The sequence below is a fragment of the Syngnathus acus genome, chromosome 24, assembly GCF_901709675.1.
Source record: "Syngnathus acus chromosome 24, fSynAcu1.2, whole genome shotgun sequence".
Classification (NCBI taxonomy): Eukaryota; Metazoa; Chordata; class Actinopteri; order Syngnathiformes; family Syngnathidae; genus Syngnathus; species Syngnathus acus.
Window position 1 is genome coordinate 3,233,178 of NC_051108.1, and position 22,953 is coordinate 3,256,130.

Below are 22,953 nucleotides of genomic sequence, written 5' to 3' on the forward strand. Positions count from 1 at the left end.
AGGGCCTCCTCCACCGTGCGTAACTGCTCACCCCTCCCCTCTCTATAAAAGCGATAATATGGCCGTCAATCAAAACGAGTTTGTAGTTGTTTATTCACGTTGAAATTGATAAACTGGGTTTTTGATTGAAAATTTCAAAGTGGTGCTGACACTAAATCTGACGTTTCATCCTGGAAGGTTTGCAGACTGAAGAAACATTTGAAAGTTTTAATGAAGAGAACTTTATCACAGCTGGCCTACATCAGATGCCCTCAAAAGCTTTCTGCATTTTCAACGCTTTGATGTAAAAGCTGTTTTGTGCGCAACTGTCATCCAAGCCATGCCGGTGAATAACTCCAAGTTGCCACCGATTCGGCTTTTCCGGATGTTTGCGTACACGAGACGTTACTCACCCCCTCGCTGCTTTGTCCGGTGTTCGCCAGCATCTCCTGCAGGGCTCGCACCGACAGCGACTGCTCCAGCACAAAGTTACAAATGCACAGATCCGGAGGAACAGACTGCAGAGTGGAGGCAAGGAGGGAGATGAAGAAAAAGTAGGTCAGATTTTGTAAGCATATACACAAACAAAACTTTTGAAACTCTACTATTTATCTTTGCCAATTGAAAAGTTTGCTTTGAAGAATCTGATAATAGAAAAAAAAATAAAATGTCCATCCTAGCTATCATCTATCACACTGAACCGAATTGAATGAACACGAATGTGCACCGGCGGCCAAATCATTGACTAAATTAAGTGATACAACACTGAGGGCCCAAGCGTAATTAATAGAACTGCAGAGCAAGGAATCGCCCTCGTAAATAAAGTGACGGGCATCCTGGTGTGCTGCCAGCAAGGTGCTGACCATGATGAGGAGCTCTGTTAAATAAAAATCACACAGTAATCTGGCATCCACCTCAAAAAGTATTATTTTGTAAACACCCCTCCCTCCACCTGAAAAAAATAATTAGTCAAGCTTACTTTGACTTTTTTTTTTTGGACCATTTTTTTTTTGTCAGAAGCTGCATCAAAGACCCCAAGCATGCCGCTCATGTTCTCAAACAGAATTTCGGAACTCAAACTGCCAGCAAAGTTGCCTTCCACTTCAACGCTCCAGTAAATGGCCGACAGAACATTTCTTTGAGGGCGAAACATTTTCAATTAAAACGCACACTCCTTTCCATCAAGACATGATGAAGAACTTGTTCAGCACATGAGCCCCCCCTGATGAAACACTGCCGCTTGTGCCCGAGCCAAGCCGATGGCGCCGAGTACCGAACCTGACCCTGTCGCAGTTGAGGGAATGTGTTTTAACTTGAAACCTCCCAGCAGGAGATCTGCTTTAAGTAATTAGCTGTAAGTACGCCATAAAGTAGTCCTCTGTGACAGTGACGGAAACATTTCAGTGTCTTTTGGTTGCTTCTTGGGCTGGTGTTTGGTTCATCTTTAAGCTAAATTATGCCCATAAAAAAGAAATGCATGAAACAGGTGCAGAATGTTCTTTTTGGGGATATTGTTGGAAGCTGCTTGCTACATTCCTCACCTTAGCTTCAGAGGTGGGTTCCAGATAACATAGGCGGTTCCCAAGTCCCTCGGCGGCCAGGCAAAACTTGCGATGCTCCTTTTGAATGGTGGCCACGCTCTGAAGAACCACCTCGTCATCCTGCCGGCAAAAGAGAAATGTCTTTATGACAAAACAGCACAAGAATGATTAAGATTGAAGGTGGAAATTTGCAAAAATGACATTTTTGAATCGCATCGAAACCTGCTACCCCAACCGCATCTAACTAAACAACATCTGCATTCGTCAGACAACAAAAAGGCACCCACGTATTGATTTGTGTGTACATGTTGCATGTTTCTCAGCGTGTGCATGTGTGTTGGGAGTCGATGGTTGCCATGGCGCCCACTCCTCCACGCACAAGTAATAAAAATTCAGTCGATTTAAAAAGCCCCATCCGAAGGTGGGGAATCAGATGCTGGCAATAGTTGGCATGATCATTTGTGGCTCATATGTACAAAATGATTATTTTTAGTCATTTTTTTTTCCTAACAAAAGGCGGTGCCCAATTGTTACAGTAACAAAAACGTGTTAAAGTTGGTTTTGTTTTGTTCTGTTACATAGTGAAAAATATTGTCCATCAATCAATTTTACCGTCCCCTTCTTTAGGCCTAACTTGAGCTTATCCAGAGAATCTAACAAATCTGAGGCAAAGTGATCCTTGCAGCAGCGACGTGACAATCTGCAAGATCACTGAAGAACAGTATCAGGACTAAGTTTAGGGTCTTGGAGGTAAGTGAGGGTCAGGTAGCAGCTCTACCAAGCTGCCAAGAGCAGAGCAGGAACTTGACCCCTTGTCATCCACCAGCTTGACCTCTGCAGCAACACTCAAATCTAACCAGAAGTTTGATTTGTCCTCACAACTTAGTGTTGCATTCTTTTTTTTTTGCATTTGAAGTCTTCTTTATTAGTCTTAGCTTCATTTTTCTTCACCACGCAAACAACCGTGTGCCCTAACAGACAGTGACAGGTGTGCGTTTGTGTGTGAGCATGAGCAGCCCCCGATGGTTCCACTGACCGGCCCGAAACCCGATAACCTTGGCCGCCCTTGCGCAAAGTGTACAAGTGCCATAAACTCCCACGCCGTTGCCCATGTGAACTTGAGAAAAGGTGATTCCGCTCGATCCGTCAGCGCGGCTATTTCCACTTTGCGCCTGCTCACTAGCGATCAACATGAAAACGTTAGTCAACAGTGGCTAATAACTTCATTTAAAATGACGCGTGCCTCTGAATTGACAGCCAGGCGTGTTTTGTTTTTTTTAGCTGTCAGAAGTGTAGGTTATAAAACGAAGATATGCTAATGAGATGGAGAGCAACAGAGCGGTGACAACTACATCCTGATTCGAGAAGGTGTTGCAATGTCAACATTGCGCTAACAACTGGACGTGTGTATCTCACCAGACAGCCTCCAATTATTTATGATAGATTGTGTTCACACCATAAAACGGGAGAAGAAATATGAAATGTTTCGATCAAAAATAAATATCACAGGGACACAGGCCTATCTGTCTCTGTCTTTTAATCCTATTTCATAAATTTACCGTCAGGAAACAATTCGATAGTTATCACTACCTCCTTGTTCCAAATCAATAATCCACCATGTGGATTTCAGCTACGGTTTATAAAAAAAAAAAAAAAAATGAAATAAGCTTCACAAGTCAAGCAAGTTTCGCCCCCGAGTAGTCTCCATGCAGCTCATTTATATGCTGCTCCTGTAACAAATTGGAAATTTCCAGCCTTGGTTAGCATGCATATGGCTTTATAGCAGCTATTCCGCAGACGCACTGAGCATAAGAATCCAGAGCAGAGCTAAATAGAAGGGAACGCTTCTGTTGTGTGAGAGAGGAAGCTGGCACACAAGTACAAGTCAAGACAAGTGCATAAATCAGACGGATCTGTAAAGAATGTGAAACTGGATGAGTTTAATGGACATTTAAAGCAAACACATGTAGTCATGCGCTCCGTGTCCACTATGAAATGCAGGCTGTTGATTTGTATTCATCCCAGTGGCTTAAAAGTAATTTCATCTAGCTATTGGGAAAATGTATTTGGGCATTGTGTTTCAACCTTGTTCATGGGATGAATTAAAATCACTGTATTACAAAGATGGGGTTTAAGTTTGCAGCAAGAATTCATGCCAACCTAGTGGCAGGTGTCCAGCCTGGTCTACTAATCCCTCGTGCAAGCTATTCTAAAATCAAAATGATTATGAAGCCCTCATTTCCAGTCTGAAATGAGTCCATAGTGTACATTAACATATCATTATCATAATGCAACTCTGACACTGAAATGATGGGCATTTATGTAAACGCAATACCACCAAGCTTGATGTGCAGCAAAGGTCAAAAGCATTTTGATCAATAAATCCATAGCCACATTTTCCCACCGCTAGTGTACCAGATACCAAAGTGTGTATGTAGGAAGCTGGTGGCAACAGAAGAAAAGGTGTTAAATAGGACACAGGTGTGAGTCGGCACTGCTGTCATACATTTATTACAAATACTTGTTCATTAATAATCAGCCTATGCGGCAATACTGCATCGTGTGTATAAAAGAAGCGTGTGATTTAGCGATTCGGCCTTCCCCAAACCCACACTCGCGATGAAATTCACACCACCCACCAGCATGTGTAAATGATAGGCATGGCGGTGAACATTCTGTCGCTATTAAAGTCCGAACAGTTGGATTCACATGAAATCCTACCTGTTTGATTCAGATCAGAATCTTGCCTTACTTAACCTTACTAAATATGGAGAAATCCAACAACCCAAAGCAGGTGATTTTTGCTCTTTCAATGCTCTTTGTTTCTCTCGTCGCTGAGGCTTGATAACAAGGCTCACGCCCCTTTTTTTTTTTTTTTTTTTTTGCTGTTGTCATCGGATGACTCAGATGCCACTGTGACACGGGTCAGCACATCGCTGGCATCGCGAGGCTTAGGAGTTGTTAAGAGTCCCTCTCCTGGCACTGAGCGTTAGCAAGTCAAGCCCCCGCATTAACACGCACATACTGTATATATTTACTTATGGGTTTTATAGAGTGACAACACGTTCACACCTTTGTAGATGTCATTAGATGTGAATAATTATAATAGCATATATATATATATATATATAGTCGGGACAAATTTGAAATTGTAGTGCTTAAAGAAATGTAACTAATCAGCATTGCCTGTCACTGATAAATGAACAAAAACACATTTAAGGAAGCTAATAGAATAAGTAAACAGTAAATAACAGCTCATATGTTGATTGACAATAACTCCAAATAGATTGATAAAGGTTGCTTGTCCAATAAGTTTAAGACATGAGAACGACCTTTTGAGGCTACAACAGCATGCAATATGCTAGTTAGCGTCTTAAGTGATTGTTTTTGTTTCATCGTTTGATAATTGACGTCCTAGAAGTGTTTTTATGACAAATATTTACTTTAATTATAATTTTAAGACTGCATTAGTTAGTAGTAGAGGTGGACTAGATATAAATTTGCAATTGAATGGAGATTTTCAAGGTCCCAAAATACAATTTTCCCAAAACAAACAATAAATGTTAATGACCAGATGCAGGGACAATGAAATAATATGATGGGGTTTCTTACATACAACAAATTAGGTAAGGGGGAAAAAATCAGCTCACGCTCCACCCACACGTAAAGAAAGGTAAACAAACACATTGCAGTTCAGCTTTTTTCTTTTGTGTCATGGATGTTTCATTTTAAATCAGTTCTGTGTTTACATTTCTAACAATAGAAACAGGTTGCAGCAGTGACTGGGTGATGCGCTAACAACCTGTCATGGCTGAATACCAGAGAGGCAGATTTCTATATACGTTTCCATTTTGAATTCAAAGGTTAATTGCACTTGCATTCATGTTCCACGCATTATATCGCCTCACATGCGCCTCCAAGGGAAGCTCCGACTCCCGGCATCCGCATGAGTTCTCTTCATGCAACAACACGATAATAATAATAATGGCAAAAGGGGAAAACCCCGACATGCATATCATTTATAAATATATCATAACTCCTGCACACAGTTGGGACCCCCTAAAGCAATCTGCGTCAAACATCCAGTCTCGATTTGCGTGCGCAATCCGTGTGCGCAACTTGTTTCAACTACTTCCAGTGCGCAAATAAGGAGTCGAATGTAGTTGTTGTCAAAAATAATAAAGATCAAAAAAATATTAGGCGTATAAGAGAGAGGATATCCAAAGGTGGGTTTAAGTCCCCCCCCCTTGTTGCACTTGCATACCGGAACCTCATTGACATTCCCCTCGTAGAGTCCAAGTGAACGGGCACAGCGGCCGGCGTATCGTGCACAATTAAATCTTCCCCAACAAAAAAAAACGACCATTATGCATGCAAAAGCAAAACGAATAATCACAAATTCTTACAGTTCTCAAGAACTGGATCTCGTCCTCCCCTTCCCCGCCCTCGGCCATGGCTGCGAAAGAGCCTCACTCGATGGAAGCCACCGCTGACTGTCAGCGAGAAACGCGACGCTGCGCTCCTCAAGCCGTTATTAGCATGGAACTCGTCCAAAGCCATATAGGGAAGACCTGCCGGTAAACTCCCCGCGAGGACCCCCGCCTTCCTTGACTCCCCCTCTCTCCTCCTCCTCCTCCTTCCTCACTCCATCGCTCCTCATCATCCTCATCTTCCTCCTCAGCAGCATCAGCAGTGCTGGACCAGCAACAATCCAACTTGGATTTATTGGTCATAAATAATTTTGGTGGTGTTACTGTTGACTCTAAAAGAAATTATAAACAAATGTGCCTTTGCGTGTTGAGAGGGAAGCATCTTTATGTCTTAATAGTGCACTTCTACAGTTGTGGAAGCACGAGAGGATGCTCTTATGTCTGGCTCTTATTATTATTATTATTATTATGTCTCATAAATATATAGCATCTAGTACCAAATCAAAATACAAATATTACAATGACTTTGTAAGTGCACGGTGTAGAATGGAATTAGGATGGACCTGTTGCAAAGATTTGACCTAAATTTATCTAAATGTAATATAAAAATAATAATAATAAAGTGAAGTCCCTGTAAAGTGAATTCAGACTTGTTTCCAAATATATTTGAAGTACCACATAGCTCCGCCCCTGCATCTAAATGAATAGCTGGTGGCAGATTTATTTGAAAATGTATTTTTAATGGATCATTCCATCTTTAGGGTCGAATTTCTTTCATGTCTTTGATTACGGTAATCAAAGCCAATTTATGGGGCTTTTTTTTTGTTTCAAGTCTTTGTGATGTTTATGATCAATCCTCTGTGAGATCATAAAAGTTATACAAGCTACATTTAGCACTGTGCACTTGATTTTAGACGGTAAAATCCCCTTTACCTGTGCATTTAATTTTTTATATATTTTTTATGTGTGTAATCCATCAGACAGCAATTAGGCACTAAACTCATACTGGTTGCACAGATGACCTAAATAGTGTCAGTCATCTTATTAAGGCATGCTGGACAACCAAATAGACAGGCAACTTTTACATATCCATATTTTGAAGCAGTGTCAGAATGTCTGAAATGGCTTTCTTGTATCTTTTAAATTATAGTTTCAATCAGATTAGATAAGATTTGTGCAACTCCTTACTCAACTCGTCTGCTTCCATATGTTGAGCCAATAGGAAGTATCCAAATATCACCAGATAGCAGTGACTGAGGGAGAAAAGTTCTTCTTGACTCTTGCCAGTTGGTTGCTGCAAGTGAACGATAACTGCTAAAAAAAAAAATACAGGTATGTGTATTAATCATATGTTTGTAGCCATTTGCTTACAATGACAGAGTAGTGCTATCATTTTAAATATTTTTGTACACAATAGAATAAAATCAAAGCAAGGGTGAATTGAAGTTCTGCTCTCTTCTACCAGGTTCTCAACTCAAGTGCAGCATTGCTGATTTAAAGGAACCACCACTCTCTTTTTTTTTTTTAGCCTGTGACTTTTAAATCAAATTATGAAGGGCACCAACGCCTCTTTGCGGCTCTACATCACCATCAATGACATGAACGCTACGAGAGCATCCCTTGGCAGAGGTCTGGCTTCCCACTGTGATGAACCTCAAGACCACCATCCTGAACTAAACGACTTTGACACAAAGGAGGGTCACGTGGAGACGGCCCAACTCGCTCATGCGGACGAATTTAGGTTGCCCAACTCGTCCGTGTGCCTGGGAGAGTTGCTCTGTTGGCACTACCAGAACATGAGCAACCAACAAGGCATGAGGACGATATATGTCAAGAGTTTACCAAAATCCACCAGGATCCAGAAGAGCAGAACAGGCCAGTTTGTTTCCACTGGTACCCCTTTTCTTAACCTCAACGGGATAAAGCTTTCCACCCAAGGATCTTCATGTCTCCGCAGAAAATGTCCTTTGTTGGGCAGAGAGGAAGCGATTGGTCTGTCTGTCTCCGAGACAGACCTCTCTGAATATGACATTTTTGATTTGGAAGCTGAAAGTGAAGATCTTAACCGAATCCTAGGAAGTGCTGTAGCACATGCGATGAGAAAGATTGAAGAGTTGGAAGTGAGTCTCACCAGTTCAAACTTGAGCAAAAGGATTCCAAGAGCTGATTCTCATTCAATGGAAGGAAGACGTATGGATGATGAGACTTTGCATCACCTCCAAATCCGCGAGTATGACAGCCCTCGGCTGGTCAGTGAGCTCTGTTGTTTGGGTGAGGAGCTGAGTGAGAGTCTTCACCAAACCCTCAGGATGGAGGGAGAAAACAAAGAGGACATCTGTGACCAACGTGCAACGTGGAGGAGATCGGGCAAGGACAGCTGGAGTGAAAAGGAGAGCTTCCATCGGACCAATCACAGATGGAGAGAGGCGACGCAGACACGCAGATGCCTCAGGGAATGTGACATCGCTCAAGCTGACCCGCTGTCCTCAGGTAAAAGCAGACAGATGGCCACTTTCGGTATTACGCTATTAGTTTTGCACGTCGTGCTAATGCAGTAATTCAATTATGTTGCATTTTATCCATGTTTTTATTAGGTTTTAAATACACTCCATGAATCTTGGCTAGATATAACAAGTCCTGCAATGCCTTAAGAATTTCCTGGGTGAATTTTTTGTCAAGTAAATATGAACTTTAACTGTCATGGCCTCATGGTGGCAATGTGGTGTCACTGAAAATTTCCAGTGTTTGATTTAAGATCAACTTAAGCCTTAGCTTTGCCTGATGTATTTGTCTAACAGCAGGTTTCCAGTCTTTTTGTCATTCAATGTGCAAATATTTTGAAGGAAAAGTTGCATATTATATTAGGAGTGAGGTTTACCAGAAAAGCCATTACAGTAAGCTGTTGCCAGGCAGAATTTGAGAGAGACACATACATTAAATAGATGGCAAAACCATGAGCAACAGCGTATTGTTCTTTCTGTGTTTGTGATGCCGCTTGTCTTCTCCAAATGAAGATCTGCAGAACCAGGAAGAGTTCTGGCAACAGGAGATGGAGTCTCTGTCGTTCTCTCATCCCTACCAACCCAAGCTCTTTGACTTCCTGCGCATCGCTGACCCCGAAGATGATATCAGTAGGACGCCCACTCCCGTGTTCTTAGAACTTAGGGTGAGTAGAAGGATGAGCTTGATCAGGCCTTGGCATAATTCATGTGATGGGGGCGGGAGGAAAAAAAATCATGTGATCCTGCTCACGTTCAAAGATCTGAAGGTCAAAGATCTTTCAAGCTACACTAAATTCCAGGCAAGGTCCAAAGAACAATGTGGATCGTAATGTTGAGAGGATTTTATTTTTGGTCACTTCATTTAATGGGTTGTATAAATGATATGGACCTGAACCGGTCTCATTTAAAAAAATGCCTTCTCATAACGCTTAATAGCATTGAGATGAAAGTCCTCGTTAAAACGGAATCACCATAACAGTGTCTAAACATGCTGCCCCATCACAGGCCGCCCGCGCTTACGTGCAGGAAATGGCCTCGAATGACAACAAAGAAAGTTTGTCTTCCTTGTGCTTACATAACAAGCGTGTAGGGATTATTAGGTCTCTAAACATTAAAGCTATTTTTTTTATTGTGTGCACGTAGATTAGTTATTGTGTTCACAATTTAGTCTAAAAAAACAAATACAATTTAAAAAAAATTATATTTTAAAAGAAAATAATTATCAAACTATTTTGAGAACTTTTTTAAAAAGTTTTTATGTATTCAGGTAAATTTTAAAAAATAATTGTTTTAAATAATTCTATGTTTAAATAACAATTTAAAAAAATTATATTAAAAAAATAATTATCAAACTATTTTGAGAACTTTTTAAAAAGTTTTTATGTATTCAGGTACATTTAAAAATATATATATATTATTTTAAATCATTCTATTGTTTCAATAAGTCCTATAAAATGTTTGGTTATCCATTTGAGTGTAACTTAAAATCATTATGTACACATTTCTCTCAGTGTTGCTTAATGATGGGTGCAATATAGTCCCGCCCACATGTTTGCTCAAACATTCTAATGCTATTCCATGGGATTATCTGCATTCACCCCTCTTACATAAACATCCCTTGCTTGGAAAGCCACAATGTCCCACTGCGGGACTTTTATTTCCTCGAGCAATTTAAGACAACAACAACGTTGTCCGTCCGGCCGCCACGTAGGCTGCAACAATACTAATAATGGCTTCCGTCTCTCGCCTGCTGGCTATAACATCAAATTATGAGCAAACATAGGTGGGACCTGACAAGTGACAATAAAAATAACCTGTTTGTTGTAGAATTAAAGAAGTTAAGGTGATGTTTAAAATACATTTGCTATCCCTTTCTTCAGACTGCCAAATAATTCATTCATTTATTAGAGCCCATTCTTAACTTTTGAGAAGTTGTGTTTGATCCTAATGAGCAGATGAACCCTCTGATGGGCGTGTTACACGATCCGTGGCAGTCCTGTTTAGCTTCCTGCAACATTGGGTGTGGCCTCCTTCCATCTGTTCCTTGTGGCTTTCTCCGACTTGCATCAGGGTGCCGTGTTAAACGGCCATCGGGAGAGACGACGCAGGTTTCCATCTGCCTCCGGTAATAATAGGATTCTACTGGGATGAGGGCCAACATGATGGAAGTTTACAGGAGGTCAGAAGGAGCGGCGAGGAAGAACTTCAACATGCCACGTCAGGTTTAAGGACATGGAGACGTTCACCGAGTGGATTTGACTGCAGGCAGCCCTGTGCGATAAACATCTGTTTCCATTTTTAGGCGAAGAAAATGAATGCTCCTGTTTGACATGAGGGAAAGTTCTGGATATGCGTTTTTCCTCTCATGTCTGTCAACGGATCAGGATTGGTCGTAGCTTCCTGGAAAGGAAAATTGATCTTCTCTGACTTTTTAACTTCCTTTTGCAAATGGAACTGCAGTCACCCCTCCTCACATTTTTTAGGGCCATCCCGGTTGACCACCATGTGGACGATCTGAGAATAAAGCTGAAGAAAAAGGCCAATATGGCTTTTAAGGCAAATTCAACGGAGGACAGCGATGACTCTTTCCCGTATGTTATGTATCTTGCAGGAAGAGAAGAACCGATGACCTACGACCTTGACGGCGAATCAGGAAGTAACTCAACAGAGGAGATAAAAGATCGATTTAATATAGGAGAAAAAGTTCATGATTTAATAAACCCAGAACAACTTATTGACATAAACCCCGAAAATATCTCCTCTGTGGATGGCCAATTTGAAAATGTTCATTGTTTGACAACCACAAAACGTCCAAATATAGATTGTAAATGTCATGAACAGATTGCAGAAGATCCCAGAGGCCGTGAAGATATGCAAATGATATGCACTCACAAGGAATTCACAAATTTGAATGATATTGAAAGTGACGAAGCTGCTTTGAATAGCGTTCCCAATTCCAAACGGGTCTTGATTACCGTGACTCGGACAGAACGTTCTGCTGAAGAGGAGGTCGAGTTGAAAGTGGACCCAACATTTGAGCAAAAGGAGCAAACCAATCAACCCTCCTCAGACTGCTCACCACATGCTGTCATATCTTCACAAAATATCCCTTCACCTGGAAACCTCTCCCAAGGCTCCCCCATAGACAAGCCCATCCCTGTCCTCTTTGGTGGTAGAGTGCTGAGAAAGAACGTGGTCGGACCCGGGCATGACACTTTGGCTCAAATCCAACCTTTAAATGGAGGCGTGAAGACGACAAACCTCCCTGATAAGCAAGGAAGCTTCTTGGATCAATTGTCATTGTTGAATCCTAACAGAAGGCCTGATGTGATGGAGGAAAAAGCAGAACTTCTTGCACAAGAACAAACAGAACCCAAGCGGAATATGACTGAAGGTGGTCAACATCTGCAGATGGGAGACTTTAAAGCTAAGGAGGACACAAAAGCACCTGTATCAGGTGCAGAAGCAGCTTTCCATGCATTCAAAGCTTTTTTTACACCAAAGCCATTGAGGAAGGAACCCACAGAGAACCGAGACGCAGCCAGAAAGATGACCTGGACGGAAAAAGATGCGCTGAAAGCATTTTTTGAAAGAACTTCCTTCAAGACTTCTAAAGCTGCATCTACAGTATGAAGGGTTTCTGATACACAATCAATTTCGCTGGCCTATTTAAAATACAAATATAATTTGAAATTATTTTTTTACAGTCAAAAGAAGTACTAGCTATCATTCCAATATGATGGTTTATTATTATGTTTCCTAAACAATCTTTTTTTCATCCATCCAGTCAGAAGCAAGCGGTCCAGTAGAAGGAGAAGAACGAACTCCTGGACGTCTCCAAGCAGTCTGGCCTCCACCGCGAGAGGAGAAAGTTGGTCTCAAATATACCGAAGCAGGTGATGACATACAATTTAAACAACAAGCGGTTAAAACATATTTGTGTATTTGTCTGCATGTAGTATTTAATAACATACATGTCAAGAATTGGGCATTTCATCATGATGATATAAGCACGGCACACAACATCCATCCAAATATTGCATCTTATTAGATTGTCTTGAAAGGTCCAAATGAAATAAAATCAATTGACTTTAGATGCTGCAGTTCTAAAGCATACAGACAGACAAGTGTTTGCTATCATAGAAAATAGTGGTCGTATATTGCACTTCCCTCAAGGTCAACATAAATCCGCCCTGCATGAGTCCACAGCAAACAAAACGAGTGCATTGGGGAAATACTAATTAATGTGCTTTCCAAGTATTTTTTGTCAGCCTTCTGGTAGTTGTGCAGTCTCGCTGAGGTGCTATATGCTCATTAATTGGAGTTTGTCACCCACCACTACAATTCAGATCAACACATCACAAGTTCTCTGCTGGGCCACCGCATGGTCTTTTCCAATGCTTGCTCTGCTGCCCTCAAGCGGTCAAAACCTGTCAGTACAGCTTTTAGATAAACTGACTGAAAATTTCAATTTATCACTCATTGTGATTGTAATGAACTGTAATTTTTTTTTTTTTTAAAAGTCAATAACTTTATTTTGTGTTTTTTTTTAGAGCACCAGGCAGCTGTTTTGCAACTGAAGCGTGAATGCAAAGAGGAAGTAGAGAATTTACAGGTCAGTATGAAGGCTAATTTTTTTGTGTGCATATTTTCCCCTCGTATTTGTATTTAGGTACATAGTTTAACTTTTTTTTTTTTTTACAGTGGCGTAGATTTTGGATTTTCTCTTCCGTCATTCTAAAACCATACTTGTTAAAACCATTGATGAAAGGATGGAATGATTATCTTTGTTGTTCACGATATTTCAGGAGGTCTTCAGCCGGGAACTTTCTAAACTGATTTTACAAAACGAGATCACGGTATCCCGTCTGGAGCGCACCCTGGCTGAGCTGCAGACCAAGCTCTCCCAGCCCAACACTCTCAGACGTGGCGAGCTCAGAGACGTAGCCGTGTCCACGCGAGACGATACATTTCCACACAAAGCCTTTTGCACTGTCTGCATCCAAACTGACAGAGAGACTTTCATCAAATGTGATGACGAGAAGAGTAAAGACTGCATCCAAACTCAGCAGAGGATGAACCCGCAAAAACTTGACTTGACTTCTAGCAGCTTGAGCCTGGCCCATCAATCTGGTGGACACCATGCACCGAACAAGGCTCCTCCACCTCCACCACCACCACCACCTCCACCTCCACCGCAACTGTTGACCCACAAACAAACATCGAAAGCCCCTCCGCCGCCTCCACCTCCGCCCCCACCACCTCCACCTGCTCCATTTCTGTCCGATGCAGCTCCTCCACCACCTCCACCCCCTCCATTCACTTCAACCTGTTTATCCGCAACTTCCAGAAAACCTATGGTGGAGCCTTCACGTCCCATGAAGCCTCTATACTGGACCAGAATTCAGATTGAGGACAAGTATGTGTCCATTAATCATGTGGAAAAACAAATGCATCATCAAAGACAGACAAATAAAACGTTTTTAAACAAAGCAGTTAATAAAAAAAAAAAATACTGTAAATACTGTTTTTGTCTCTTTCTCAGGAACAACACACTGTGGAATGTTTTGGAAGAACCGCCGATCATGAATGCAGCTGAGTTTGAAGATCTCTTTGCCAAAACCACCACACGACTCAAGAGAAAACCACTGGTAGAGAATTATGAGAAGGCAAAAGCCAGGAAGGTAATTTAAAAGAAAGAAAATATTATTGACATGTCGTTATTAAGGCGGCATGGCGGATTATTGTTTACCACATGTGCCTCACAGTCCTGATGTTTAGGATTACAATCTAGGCTCCAGCCTTCCTGTGTAGATTTTACATGTTTTGACCCCGAACCTCAGACCTGTGAGGCAGACTAAACACTATGCTGCTTCTTTCTCATATATCTTAACGAGAACCATGCATCAAAATATACGCACCACGGCTCCTGTGTGTGTGTTTCTGTGTGTGTTAGATCATTAAGCTGCTGGACGGTAAGCGCTCTCAAGCTGTGGGCATCCTCATATCAAGCCTCCACCTAGAGATGAAAGATATCCAACAAGGTCAGTCAGGAAGTTTGACCTTTAAGAGTGTTCTGTAACTTTATTTTATTTCCTCTAGCTGTTTTAACTGTGGATAACTCTGTGGTGGATCTTGAGACCATTGAGGCGCTGTATGAAAATGTATGTACAGTATCACACAAGACTATTGTGTATTTAAATGGAAGTGAAAAAATGTAAATGTCCACCAGAGAGCTCAGCCAGACGAGCTGGAGAAAATCAAAACACATTACAGCACATCCAAGGAAGAGGAGGTTAAACTCTTGGACAAACCTGAGCAGTCAGTATAAACACAACATAAGTGCGATTAATTGCGTGTGGATAATATCACGATGGTTTTCCGTGTTGTGCAGGTTCCTGTATGAGCTCTCGCTGATTCCGGACTTCGCAAGCCGAGCTCGTTGCATCATTTTCAAGGCGGCCTTCAACGATGGGATGGCGTCCATTCAACACAAACTTGACGTTATTGCTTCTGTGTGCAAGGTATGGAGGAAACACCCTTATAAGGGCATGTACTGTATTTTAGTTTATGCATGTCCCCATGAAACTATTTGACTGGTTTGGCTATGACATTGTGTTTCCCCAAAGTGCTATCACTGAATTAATTTTGTATCATTGACTGAACTTTTGACACAAAGGCTCTGCTGGAAAAAGATGGCGTGAAAGAAGTGCTGGGACTCATCTTGGCTTTGGGCAATTACATGAACGGCGGCAGCAGGGTCAGAGGTCAGGCTGATGGCTTCGGTCTGGAGATTCTTCCAAAACTCAAAGATGTCAAGAGCAGGGTACTGACATGGTCAAATAGAGTCAATATTTTAGTGGAACTGATGGATGTTCTTAAATAATGTGATGAATCCTCCATTTTTTCCCCCCCACTAGGACAATCGCATGAGTTTGGTCGACTATGTTGTGTCATATTACCTTCACAATTTTGACAAGGTAAGCAAAAGACATACAAATCCAAATGTGTTCTGTGCTTTCATGCTAATGTTGATTTGCCAGAATGCGGGAACAGAGAAAAGTGCATTTCCACTTCCTGAACCTCAAGATGTCTTCCTGGCAGCACAGCTTAATTTTGAGGACCTCAACGCAGAGCTAAAAAGGATTGGACGAGATCTCGCGGGTATGTCATTTCACTTGTGAGACCTTTCTTGGAAATCCTTTACAAAAAAAAAAAAAAGAAGAACCCCCTACAAATGTTTCCTCGCAAAACAAATGAGACTGCGTGAGCAGAAAAGAATCGGCGGTGGTTTTGTTGTGTGTTTTTGTTTTAAAAAAAAAAAAAACGTTTGTGTAACTCTATCACTGCGGAGTTTCCCCATGTCACTAAATCTCCGTCTGGCAGCATTTTTCCTCCAACACCCCCAAAATCAATCCAGTTCTTATTCTGGCTTCCCATCACCGGCCTCTGTAAATGTTTATACTTCAAACTAAAGGCCTGAGGTTGTTAATTGCCAAAAGACAAGCTTGTATTTTCCTCATTTTGCAAAAAGAATCCTTGGAGATGCAAACGCTTCGTGTCTGTATCCAGAGACTAGCAGGAGTCTTGCTGCTGATACTGGCCTGGCGCCTTTAAGATCCAGTTTCTAATCCTTGGGCCCATCAGATCTCCCGTTCTTTGTGCGCCAGCCAGTCCTGTCGCCAGTCAACGTAGACTGCAGTTTCCCCACTTATGCAATCTCCAGACCACTCGTATCCGAACCATCTCTGCCCGGGCCTCCACACGGACTAGTAACCATCTCGGCTGTATCGGTCCGGGCTCCGGTGTGGCCCCGAGATGTGTGCCAAAGATTGCTTTCTTTAGCTTTCACCACAGCTTTGGAGTATCGTTTCCATCAAGCCAAACGGGCGCAATCTGCACGGTCCATCGCGGCTTCTCATTGTACCGGCCGTTTGAAGCGCCATCTTCACTCTCCCTAGGTTTGCTTTGGGCTGGGTATCAAAAAAAAACAAAGTTCTGTTTACGTGAGGGTCTACAACCCTCTTCGGTTGGGATATAAGCCACAAATGAAAGAAAGCGTCACCGCACAAAGGAGACAACGATAGCGCCCTCCACAGTTTACACAAATCCCGATTGAAAACAGTATTCTTTTGTAATCTTATCTGGGTGATGTTGATCAAGCGTCAGGGTGGAGGGGGGCAGTCTCTATTATGACTGGCCCGTGCAGACTGGCTCCTCTGATCCACTGATTGGATGCAGGGGAAGAAGAAGTCGCCATCTCAATGAGAATCAAAGTGAGATCTGAGGAAGTTGAGCTGATAAGCTCCTCTCCGTGCCCAGGTAGTTTCCTCCGCGCTCTTCATCTGTTAACGCAACTTTCTGAGGCTTATTGAAATCATAAAAAAAAGCAAAACATCATAACTTAGGAAGACATCTCCTCACGTGACTTCATTTCATCTCGGCATCCATCGTTTTCATCACTGAAGATTAATGAGCCTTTTTTATTGTCTCGACTTGAGGCCATGAAGTCAAACGTCAATAAATAATGTTCATTGATCTGCTGACCATTTATATTGGCTATTTCTAATACGCTAAGTTTTGTGTGTGTTTGGAAAAGGATGTGAAAAGGACATTCAGAAGGTCTGCGCAGACTCCCCTGAGGAACATCTGCAGCCGTTTAAAGACCGAATGGAGACGTTTCTTCTCAGTGGTTAGTGGTTCATTTTTACATAACCAAACAACTGTGAATCACTTGTAGGCTGGAGATGTTTATAATATTTAGCCTAGTGGCCTGCTTCGTAGAAAAGAAATCTAGTGTTTTTCAACTGTGGTTGGGATTTGACACTTTATTAAAAAAAGTATGCAGTGTTTTTCCAAGATATTGACATTCATCAAATAATAATTGCTGTAGACTAATTTGCTGTATTATTTTGTTTTTATTTTTTAGATTTGCTTAAAGATGGCAGAGCACACATAGATGTCACTTTGCAAATGTTGAACTCATCCATCAATCCATTTTTGACACCGTTTATCCCATTTCTTCAAATCCTGCAATGTTCTGTGCACATCACAAACATTTCCATCTGCTCTGAATCCCCGCCTTGAAAAAAAAAAAATAGATTGCAAATGTTTCAAGATGTTTTTCAGTCAAAATCCCAAGTGTAATAAACATCTCGAGAATGTCTGCAAAAGTACCAAAGCCGCGCTATAGAAAATGGAACAACCACCCTTGGAATGTGTTTCTTTGCTTACAAAATAATGTACATTTCTTTTCAGCACGTAAAGAACATGTTGGAGCTTCCTGTCAGTTGATGACAGCACAAAAAAGGTTAGAGAAACAATGGCCACATGAAAAATATGTTGCGGATTGTAGATATATTCATATTAATTTGTATCTGGCTGACCAGCTTCCAGGACTTGTGTGTGTACTTTGGTGTGAAGCCCAAAGCAGGCGAAAAGGAGGTGACGTCCAGTCATTTCTTCATGCTGTGGTTTGAATTTTGTGCCGACTTTAAGGCCAAGTGGAAGCGTGAGAATGGGAACTTCACTAAAGAAAGGCAAGCAGATACACAGAAGTGAAGTGTTTTGGGAATTAGAAAAATATTCTTTTTTTTTTTTTTTTTACTACAGATTAAAAGAGGCCCAGCAGTCAGTGAAGAGAATCACAGCAGAGAAGAAAGTGGAGACCAAAATGATAATCCCAAACAGTTTGGTAAGTGTGGCACATGCCTCAGTCAATGGATTCAATAAATATAATTGGCAACGTATGGAATTTATACAAAGCGTTCCTTTCCTTACACTGATATAATGTTTTATTCCCAACAGAAAGAACGACTGCGTCAGAAAGAGGCGAACATGACCTCAATTTAAGATTTGCACTTAGAGGATGAAACAAAAAAATGCTTTTTTATATATTATAGCCTTACAGTGGAACCTCTCAAGTCCTGAGGTTTGTCCATGCATCCAAATCTTAGTAGTGACTCAATGGGACTAGCCAAAAGTCCCAAGCACATTGATTTGGGCGTAAACCACAGAATCATATTGTATTCGTTAAACATTGAGAGGAAAAAAAAATCAAATATTGCTGTATCTTAATATTCATGCAGCTATGTGTGCAACAAGACTTAATAAGTCAATTCTTTGAATTTTAATTCATAAACATGTTTTGGTTTTTTTGCACTTTCTTGGGAGTATTGCAATAGTAAAGCCACATATTAAGGCGTTTTTGAAAAGTGGATGAATGGGCTCCATTAATTTTTAGTAAAATAAAGATGTCAATATTGTAATAAGTTCCTCTTGTTTTAATAGCAATTCCGGTTGTCAGTCTTGCAAACAGACGCCCAGAGTTTTTGCAAAACGTCCTTTTGAAAAAAAAAAAAAAACCTCCATGTGAGGTTTAATCCGTGTTTATTGTGGTACACCTGCACTGCTTGACGCGCTGGACCCGTTTCTTCCTGGTGTTGGGCGTTTGTCCGGGGCAGAAAAGCGTGTACGTGACCGTGCTGAAGGCTTTCGGTATGCACGCCGAACAGGACTCGAACGCGTTTCCATCCTGGTAAATATGTCGCGGGATGTAGAAGGAATTACATTGGCCATAGCAGAAGCGGTTGATGATGGTTCGGCTCAGGCATCCCTCTTCGTGGATGGTCTGCTTGAGTGGTTGCGTTTTGCACCAGTCCAAACGCAGGTAACGACGTTCCGTGACGTGAAGCGCCTCCTGACTGGATTCCAAAACCTCCTCGGTGATGACTGCAGGGGCCATCCCGCGCGTAATGAATCCGCTGATTGGAGCTGGCAGGCAGCGCTCCGGTTCGTTTGGGTTGGATTTGTTTGGGTGAGGGAAAGTGCCTTGAAAAGTGGCGGCATGCGTACTCCTCGATGCGCTGAGCAACAGAACAACTGTGGAGAAGGTCAGCAAACACGGGCTTCTCATCGTGGAAGCTGAAAGGAAACATTTACGCACAGGTATTACGCACAGATTGCGCACTTCAAATCCATCCATCGCAGTAGTTTAAAGCAATTATAATTTACCTTTTTGCTTCGTTTTTCTGGGAAAATGTTCACGGGCGTCTTTGCTCGGCGTGTTGTATTCTTTTGTGTCTTGTGTGGGGCTTCATGAATGATGATCAACTAACTAGTTCTGGTTAAAAACACGCCCACAACGCTGATCCCGTCTGCCCCCCCACCAGAAAAACACCCACTGTTGTCACTGCTGATATTTTTTTTATTACTTTTGCAAGATAACTGAAGAAAAAAACATTTCTCTCCTTTTAAGATTCATATTGTAGCAGGAGAAGCAGAAACATTAACACCCCCCCATCCATCATTGCTACTGCAAAAAGAATTCACCTCCACTAAAAGATAATGTGACCAAAGTGTACATAAAACAACCAAGTAACATCAGTTTGTGTAGATATGACCTAATTCTGATGATTAAAACAAGTCATTAAGATGTAGAGTACAAAGATTAAACATTGCACAGCTTTATCTCAAGTCATCTGAAATCACATTTGAATTTTCACTTCAACAACAAAAGCACTGATTGGAGGGTAAGTTTTCATAAAAGGAGAATCATACCTTAATCACAATCAACTGAAGTCACTAACTTGTTAAATTCACAAATATTTCCGTTTGTCACATTCCCCTATAAACATCAACAAACAGCAGTTCTGCGACAACTTTGAAATGAACCAAAAAGCCCCCCCCACACACACACACACACAGATACCATTTTAAAATACAGGATGTCTCTGGGATATGTTTTAATTTGTTGCTTTTGTAGTTGCAGTAATGGTTGATGCCTCGTCATTCTGGTCTTCGTAGAAACTAGGAACCGATTTCTTTGCGACAACGTTGTCAAGCCTCTGGCCCCTCAGGTATGGATTTACACTCTGCAGCAAAACATTCCAAATGAACAAAAATCTGCTGATGTGTTTACAAATGTAAACAAAAAGACCACAAAACACTAGTAGATACCCTTTTCTTTCTTTTTGGTCCTCCCTTCAGCTTCTGGTATAAACGCTCCTTGTTCTGAAAAGACAAATCAGTGAGGTAGCACAAATTACACACAAATTTATTTTCAACTTTCTAACCATCATCACCCTCAGATGTCATTTTGTAAAATGTGTTTTGAAGCTTGCAAAAAAAAATAAAAATCATATGTATACTGACCCACTTCATCAGAGCAGGGTACTCATTCCCTGGACCGTAAATGTGACTGTGCTTTTGAAATTCCCGGCTGAAGTCGGCAGTGTCCGGGGCATTTTCCAAACACCCGTCTGCTGCTGGGAATGATGATCAAAATGCATTTTAATTCTCCTCAAAAATATACATTTTTTAATTTATTTTTTACCAGTTTTTCCCTGTGGACAAGGATTTGGAGGATCTGGGTAGCTGTGATCATCGCTTAAGTCTTTGGGAACGTTGTCACCTGCCAGCTCAGCCACTATGTTGGGAATGTTCCCATAGGGACCAAGGTGCTGCAATCCCTCGTGAGCACCACCTTGTGGAGAAAAATGGTTGGTGCGATTAATGGACAAAAATTAAGCATTACAGTACGTGTTATGTTTGATAAGATATTTTTTCATGATAATTTGAGAAATCTTTATAGAAAGATTATACCCTGGATACTCTGTGGCCCGACGATGTTTGTGGCCTGATGGGCAGGATATTCCACCCTGGGCCGAGCGATGCCAAGCTGCTCCATGACGCCGTGCAGAAGCCGCTGGATGTCGGCTTCGGACACCTGGTCTGCCCCGGGGCTACTACGGGCCGGAGCACCGTCCATTTGAAGACACACCAGGAGCCCGAGCAGAATTGACCGCACCGCCGACCTCATCTGCAGGTGCGCAAAACAACCGACGATGCTAAATACGCTGAAAACGTGCATTTTTGTCATTAGGAAAAAAAATGTCAGCTTAGATTATACTAGATTGAAATGTTTTAATAATAAACACAAAATAGAATCGCGTGGACTAAATCTACACGAAATTAGGCCTGCAAATAACCACCATCAATAATTTATAAAAGAACCCTACAACCTGATTTTATTCACACCCATGTAATGTTTTAATTCAAACGTTGCAAATTCATTTCTACCATAATCCAAATAAAGATAAGCCATTTTCTTACCTTGTGTGAATAAAAAAAGACTCGACCGACTGAGCAAGCAGGATGTCCGTCAAGTTACGCTCAACTAACGATTTTTTTGTGGCCTTCAAAGTAAATTTAACGCAATTGATGCATCAAAATGAGCATTTTCTTGCTTTCTGTAAGCACATCACGAGCATGTCTACACTTGCACATTTGACCCCGTTTGCCAAATGCAAACCAAATCGCGAGCTAGATGGAGAGAACGTGCGCGCTTGGTGTATTTTGAAGGAGCTTCGACACTGCACCATTGCATAACAAATTGATGAGAATGGGATGCTTAGAATCAGAAATCCTCTCTTCTGATTGGCTTTTTTTTTTTTTTTTTTTATCCTCCATCCTGCAGCGATGGGTGCAGTGTCAAATTTCAGCTCTGACGAACTCTGCGCAAATAGAAATGTTTGCGTTCTATGACTAGTTTACCATGTCAATAGTAAAAGTAATCCGGATATTTGAAAGACAAGAGGGTTTGAAGTTTCATAGTTTTATTTATGGTTGTAATGTCACATTGTGAGATACATGGCGTACCAGCATCCCAATAGAAAACCGTTTTTAATGACTATGATGGTGTTACATTATAGCTAGAACAATAATTTAAATAAAATCTAAATGTATCAAAGTTTTTAAAAATGCCACAATTGTGTCATAAAGAAATCCGTCGACTCCAAGACGCCAGTTGCAGCTTGCCCACTCCAGTGAACATAGATGCATTCTGTCCTTGGCTCGGGTCAGGGGAAAGACCAAGACGCGTGTCCCTGCAAACAAAACATTTGTGTGGAATGCAAATTTTAGTTCACCACTTAATATATTGCATAACATACCTTTTTATCTTATTAGGTGGAGACGGTTTGCCAGGATTTAAGGCATCCAAGATGGCAGCTCCAGGTGATGAATCTGTTATAGAAGTGGTTAAAAGTTCCATCCGTGAAAGACGCGCAAATTGATTTTCTTTTTCTGATTTACCTTCACTCACGCAGGCCCTAAAAAAGGCAATATTTGGGAACGTCTCCAAGCCGACACTCCTCCTGAGAGTCGGTCTTCCTCGCAAGTCGGACTTCTGGGTTTGCTGATGGTCTGCTGGCCTGACCTTCAGCTTCGCTTGAATCCACGGTACAGTCTTAACAGACCACAAGGCTACATGAATGTAAAACAAACTAAGCGAGTAAAGTACGCAAGGATTGTTTTGGTTGCCGTCTTAACATTGCAACCTTTCAAACTGCGTCTCTTTGGAGTCTTTGAGGATACATCCTCCAGAAGGTGGCAGTTGATCAGGAAGTCCATACTTTCTAGGACAGCCTTTGGAATTACCCCTGGTGAACATCATTCTTGATTTTCAAAAGGCTTTCAGTTTAAAAACTGCAACTATTTGAT

At 41.5% G+C, this 22,953-nt stretch overlaps 7 protein-coding genes across 13 annotated transcripts in view; 2 read left to right on the forward strand and 5 right to left on the reverse strand.

Annotated features, from left to right (window-relative positions):
• Window positions 1–6,061, reverse strand: part of ryr3 (ryanodine receptor 3) — a 43,564-nt gene extending 37,503 nt beyond the window's left edge. For both annotated transcript variants that reach the window (XM_037244669.1, XM_037244668.1), the window contains exons 1-3: window positions 5,927–6,061; window positions 1,521–1,640; window positions 393–497 (exon numbers count right to left, since the gene is read on the reverse strand). In XM_037244669.1, coding sequence (XP_037100564.1) covers window positions 393–497; window positions 1,521–1,640; window positions 5,927–5,974 — 273 coding nt within the window. In that variant the 5' untranslated portion in view covers window positions 5,975–6,061. The remainder of the gene's footprint in view (window positions 1–392; window positions 498–1,520; window positions 1,641–5,926) is intronic.
• Window positions 431–8,781, forward strand: LOC119117997. Its single transcript, XM_037244678.1, has 3 exons — window positions 431–537; window positions 2,148–2,270; window positions 7,416–8,781. Exon 3 carries the CDS (start codon window positions 7,501–7,503, stop codon window positions 8,506–8,508), a length of 1,008 nt encoding a protein of 335 aa, XP_037100573.1. The 5' UTR covers window positions 431–537; window positions 2,148–2,270; window positions 7,416–7,500; the 3' UTR covers window positions 8,509–8,781.
• actc1a (actin alpha cardiac muscle 1a) overlaps window positions 4,286–22,953 on the reverse strand; it is a 22,254-nt gene continuing 3,586 nt past the window's right edge. The window contains exon 8 of the mRNA XM_037244675.1: window positions 4,286–4,309. The gene's annotated coding sequence lies outside the window, so the exon portion shown is untranslated. The remainder of the gene's footprint in view (window positions 4,310–22,953) is intronic.
• fmn1 (formin 1) lies at window positions 8,948–18,801 on the forward strand. 3 transcript variants are annotated; one of them, XM_037244671.1, is made up of 17 exons: window positions 10,480–12,078; window positions 12,239–12,347; window positions 13,005–13,066; window positions 13,260–13,870; window positions 13,997–14,135; window positions 14,408–14,495; window positions 14,554–14,615; window positions 14,684–14,772; window positions 14,846–14,975; window positions 15,131–15,277; window positions 15,372–15,431; window positions 15,495–15,615; window positions 17,051–17,143; window positions 17,710–17,761; window positions 17,841–17,990; window positions 18,064–18,145; window positions 18,259–18,498. In XM_037244671.1, exons 1-17 carry the CDS (start codon window positions 10,900–10,902, stop codon window positions 18,301–18,303), a joined length of 3,219 nt encoding a protein of 1,072 aa, XP_037100566.1. In that variant the 5' UTR covers window positions 10,480–10,899; the 3' UTR covers window positions 18,304–18,498. The 3 variants fall into 3 exon arrangements, with proteins under 3 accessions (XP_037100567.1, XP_037100566.1, XP_037100565.1); XM_037244672.1 differs by lacking the exon at window positions 10,480–12,078 and adding an exon at window positions 8,948–9,116 and having other exon boundaries at window positions 18,064–18,801; XM_037244670.1 differs by having other exon boundaries at window positions 18,064–18,801.
• grem1a (gremlin 1a, DAN family BMP antagonist) lies at window positions 17,350–19,582 on the reverse strand. 2 transcript variants are annotated; one of them, XM_037244689.1, is made up of 2 exons: window positions 19,469–19,582; window positions 17,350–19,377 (listed from the first exon to the last, which is right to left on the reverse strand). In XM_037244689.1, exon 2 carries the CDS (start codon window positions 19,364–19,366, stop codon window positions 18,830–18,832), a length of 537 nt encoding a protein of 178 aa, XP_037100584.1. In that variant the 5' UTR covers window positions 19,367–19,377; window positions 19,469–19,582; the 3' UTR covers window positions 17,350–18,829. The 2 variants fall into 2 exon arrangements, with proteins under 2 accessions (XP_037100584.1, XP_037100583.1); XM_037244688.1 differs by having other exon boundaries at window positions 17,350–19,374; window positions 19,465–19,571.
• On the reverse strand, window positions 19,901–21,673 carry LOC119118001 (neuroendocrine protein 7B2). Of its 2 annotated transcripts, none has more exons than XM_037244687.1 (6): window positions 21,565–21,673; window positions 21,055–21,271; window positions 20,786–20,935; window positions 20,605–20,714; window positions 20,410–20,463; window positions 19,901–20,324 (listed from the first exon to the last, which is right to left on the reverse strand). In XM_037244687.1, exons 2-6 carry the CDS (start codon window positions 21,269–21,271, stop codon window positions 20,196–20,198), a joined length of 660 nt encoding a protein of 219 aa, XP_037100582.1. In that variant the 5' UTR covers window positions 21,565–21,673; the 3' UTR covers window positions 19,901–20,195. The 2 variants fall into 2 exon arrangements, with proteins under 2 accessions (XP_037100582.1, XP_037100581.1); XM_037244686.1 differs by having other exon boundaries at window positions 20,605–20,717; window positions 21,565–21,672.
• LOC119117995 (rho GTPase-activating protein 11B-like) overlaps window positions 22,057–22,953 on the reverse strand; it is a 2,198-nt gene continuing 1,301 nt past the window's right edge. The window contains exons 5-8 of one of the 2 annotated variants that reach the window (XM_037244674.1): window positions 22,791–22,892; window positions 22,546–22,716; window positions 22,404–22,476; window positions 22,057–22,337 (exon numbers count right to left, since the gene is read on the reverse strand). In XM_037244674.1, coding sequence (XP_037100569.1) covers window positions 22,226–22,337; window positions 22,404–22,476; window positions 22,546–22,716; window positions 22,791–22,892 — 458 coding nt within the window. In that variant the 3' untranslated portion in view covers window positions 22,057–22,225. The remainder of the gene's footprint in view (window positions 22,338–22,403; window positions 22,477–22,545; window positions 22,717–22,790; window positions 22,893–22,953) is intronic. The other variant, XR_005096636.1, reaches the window with a different exon arrangement.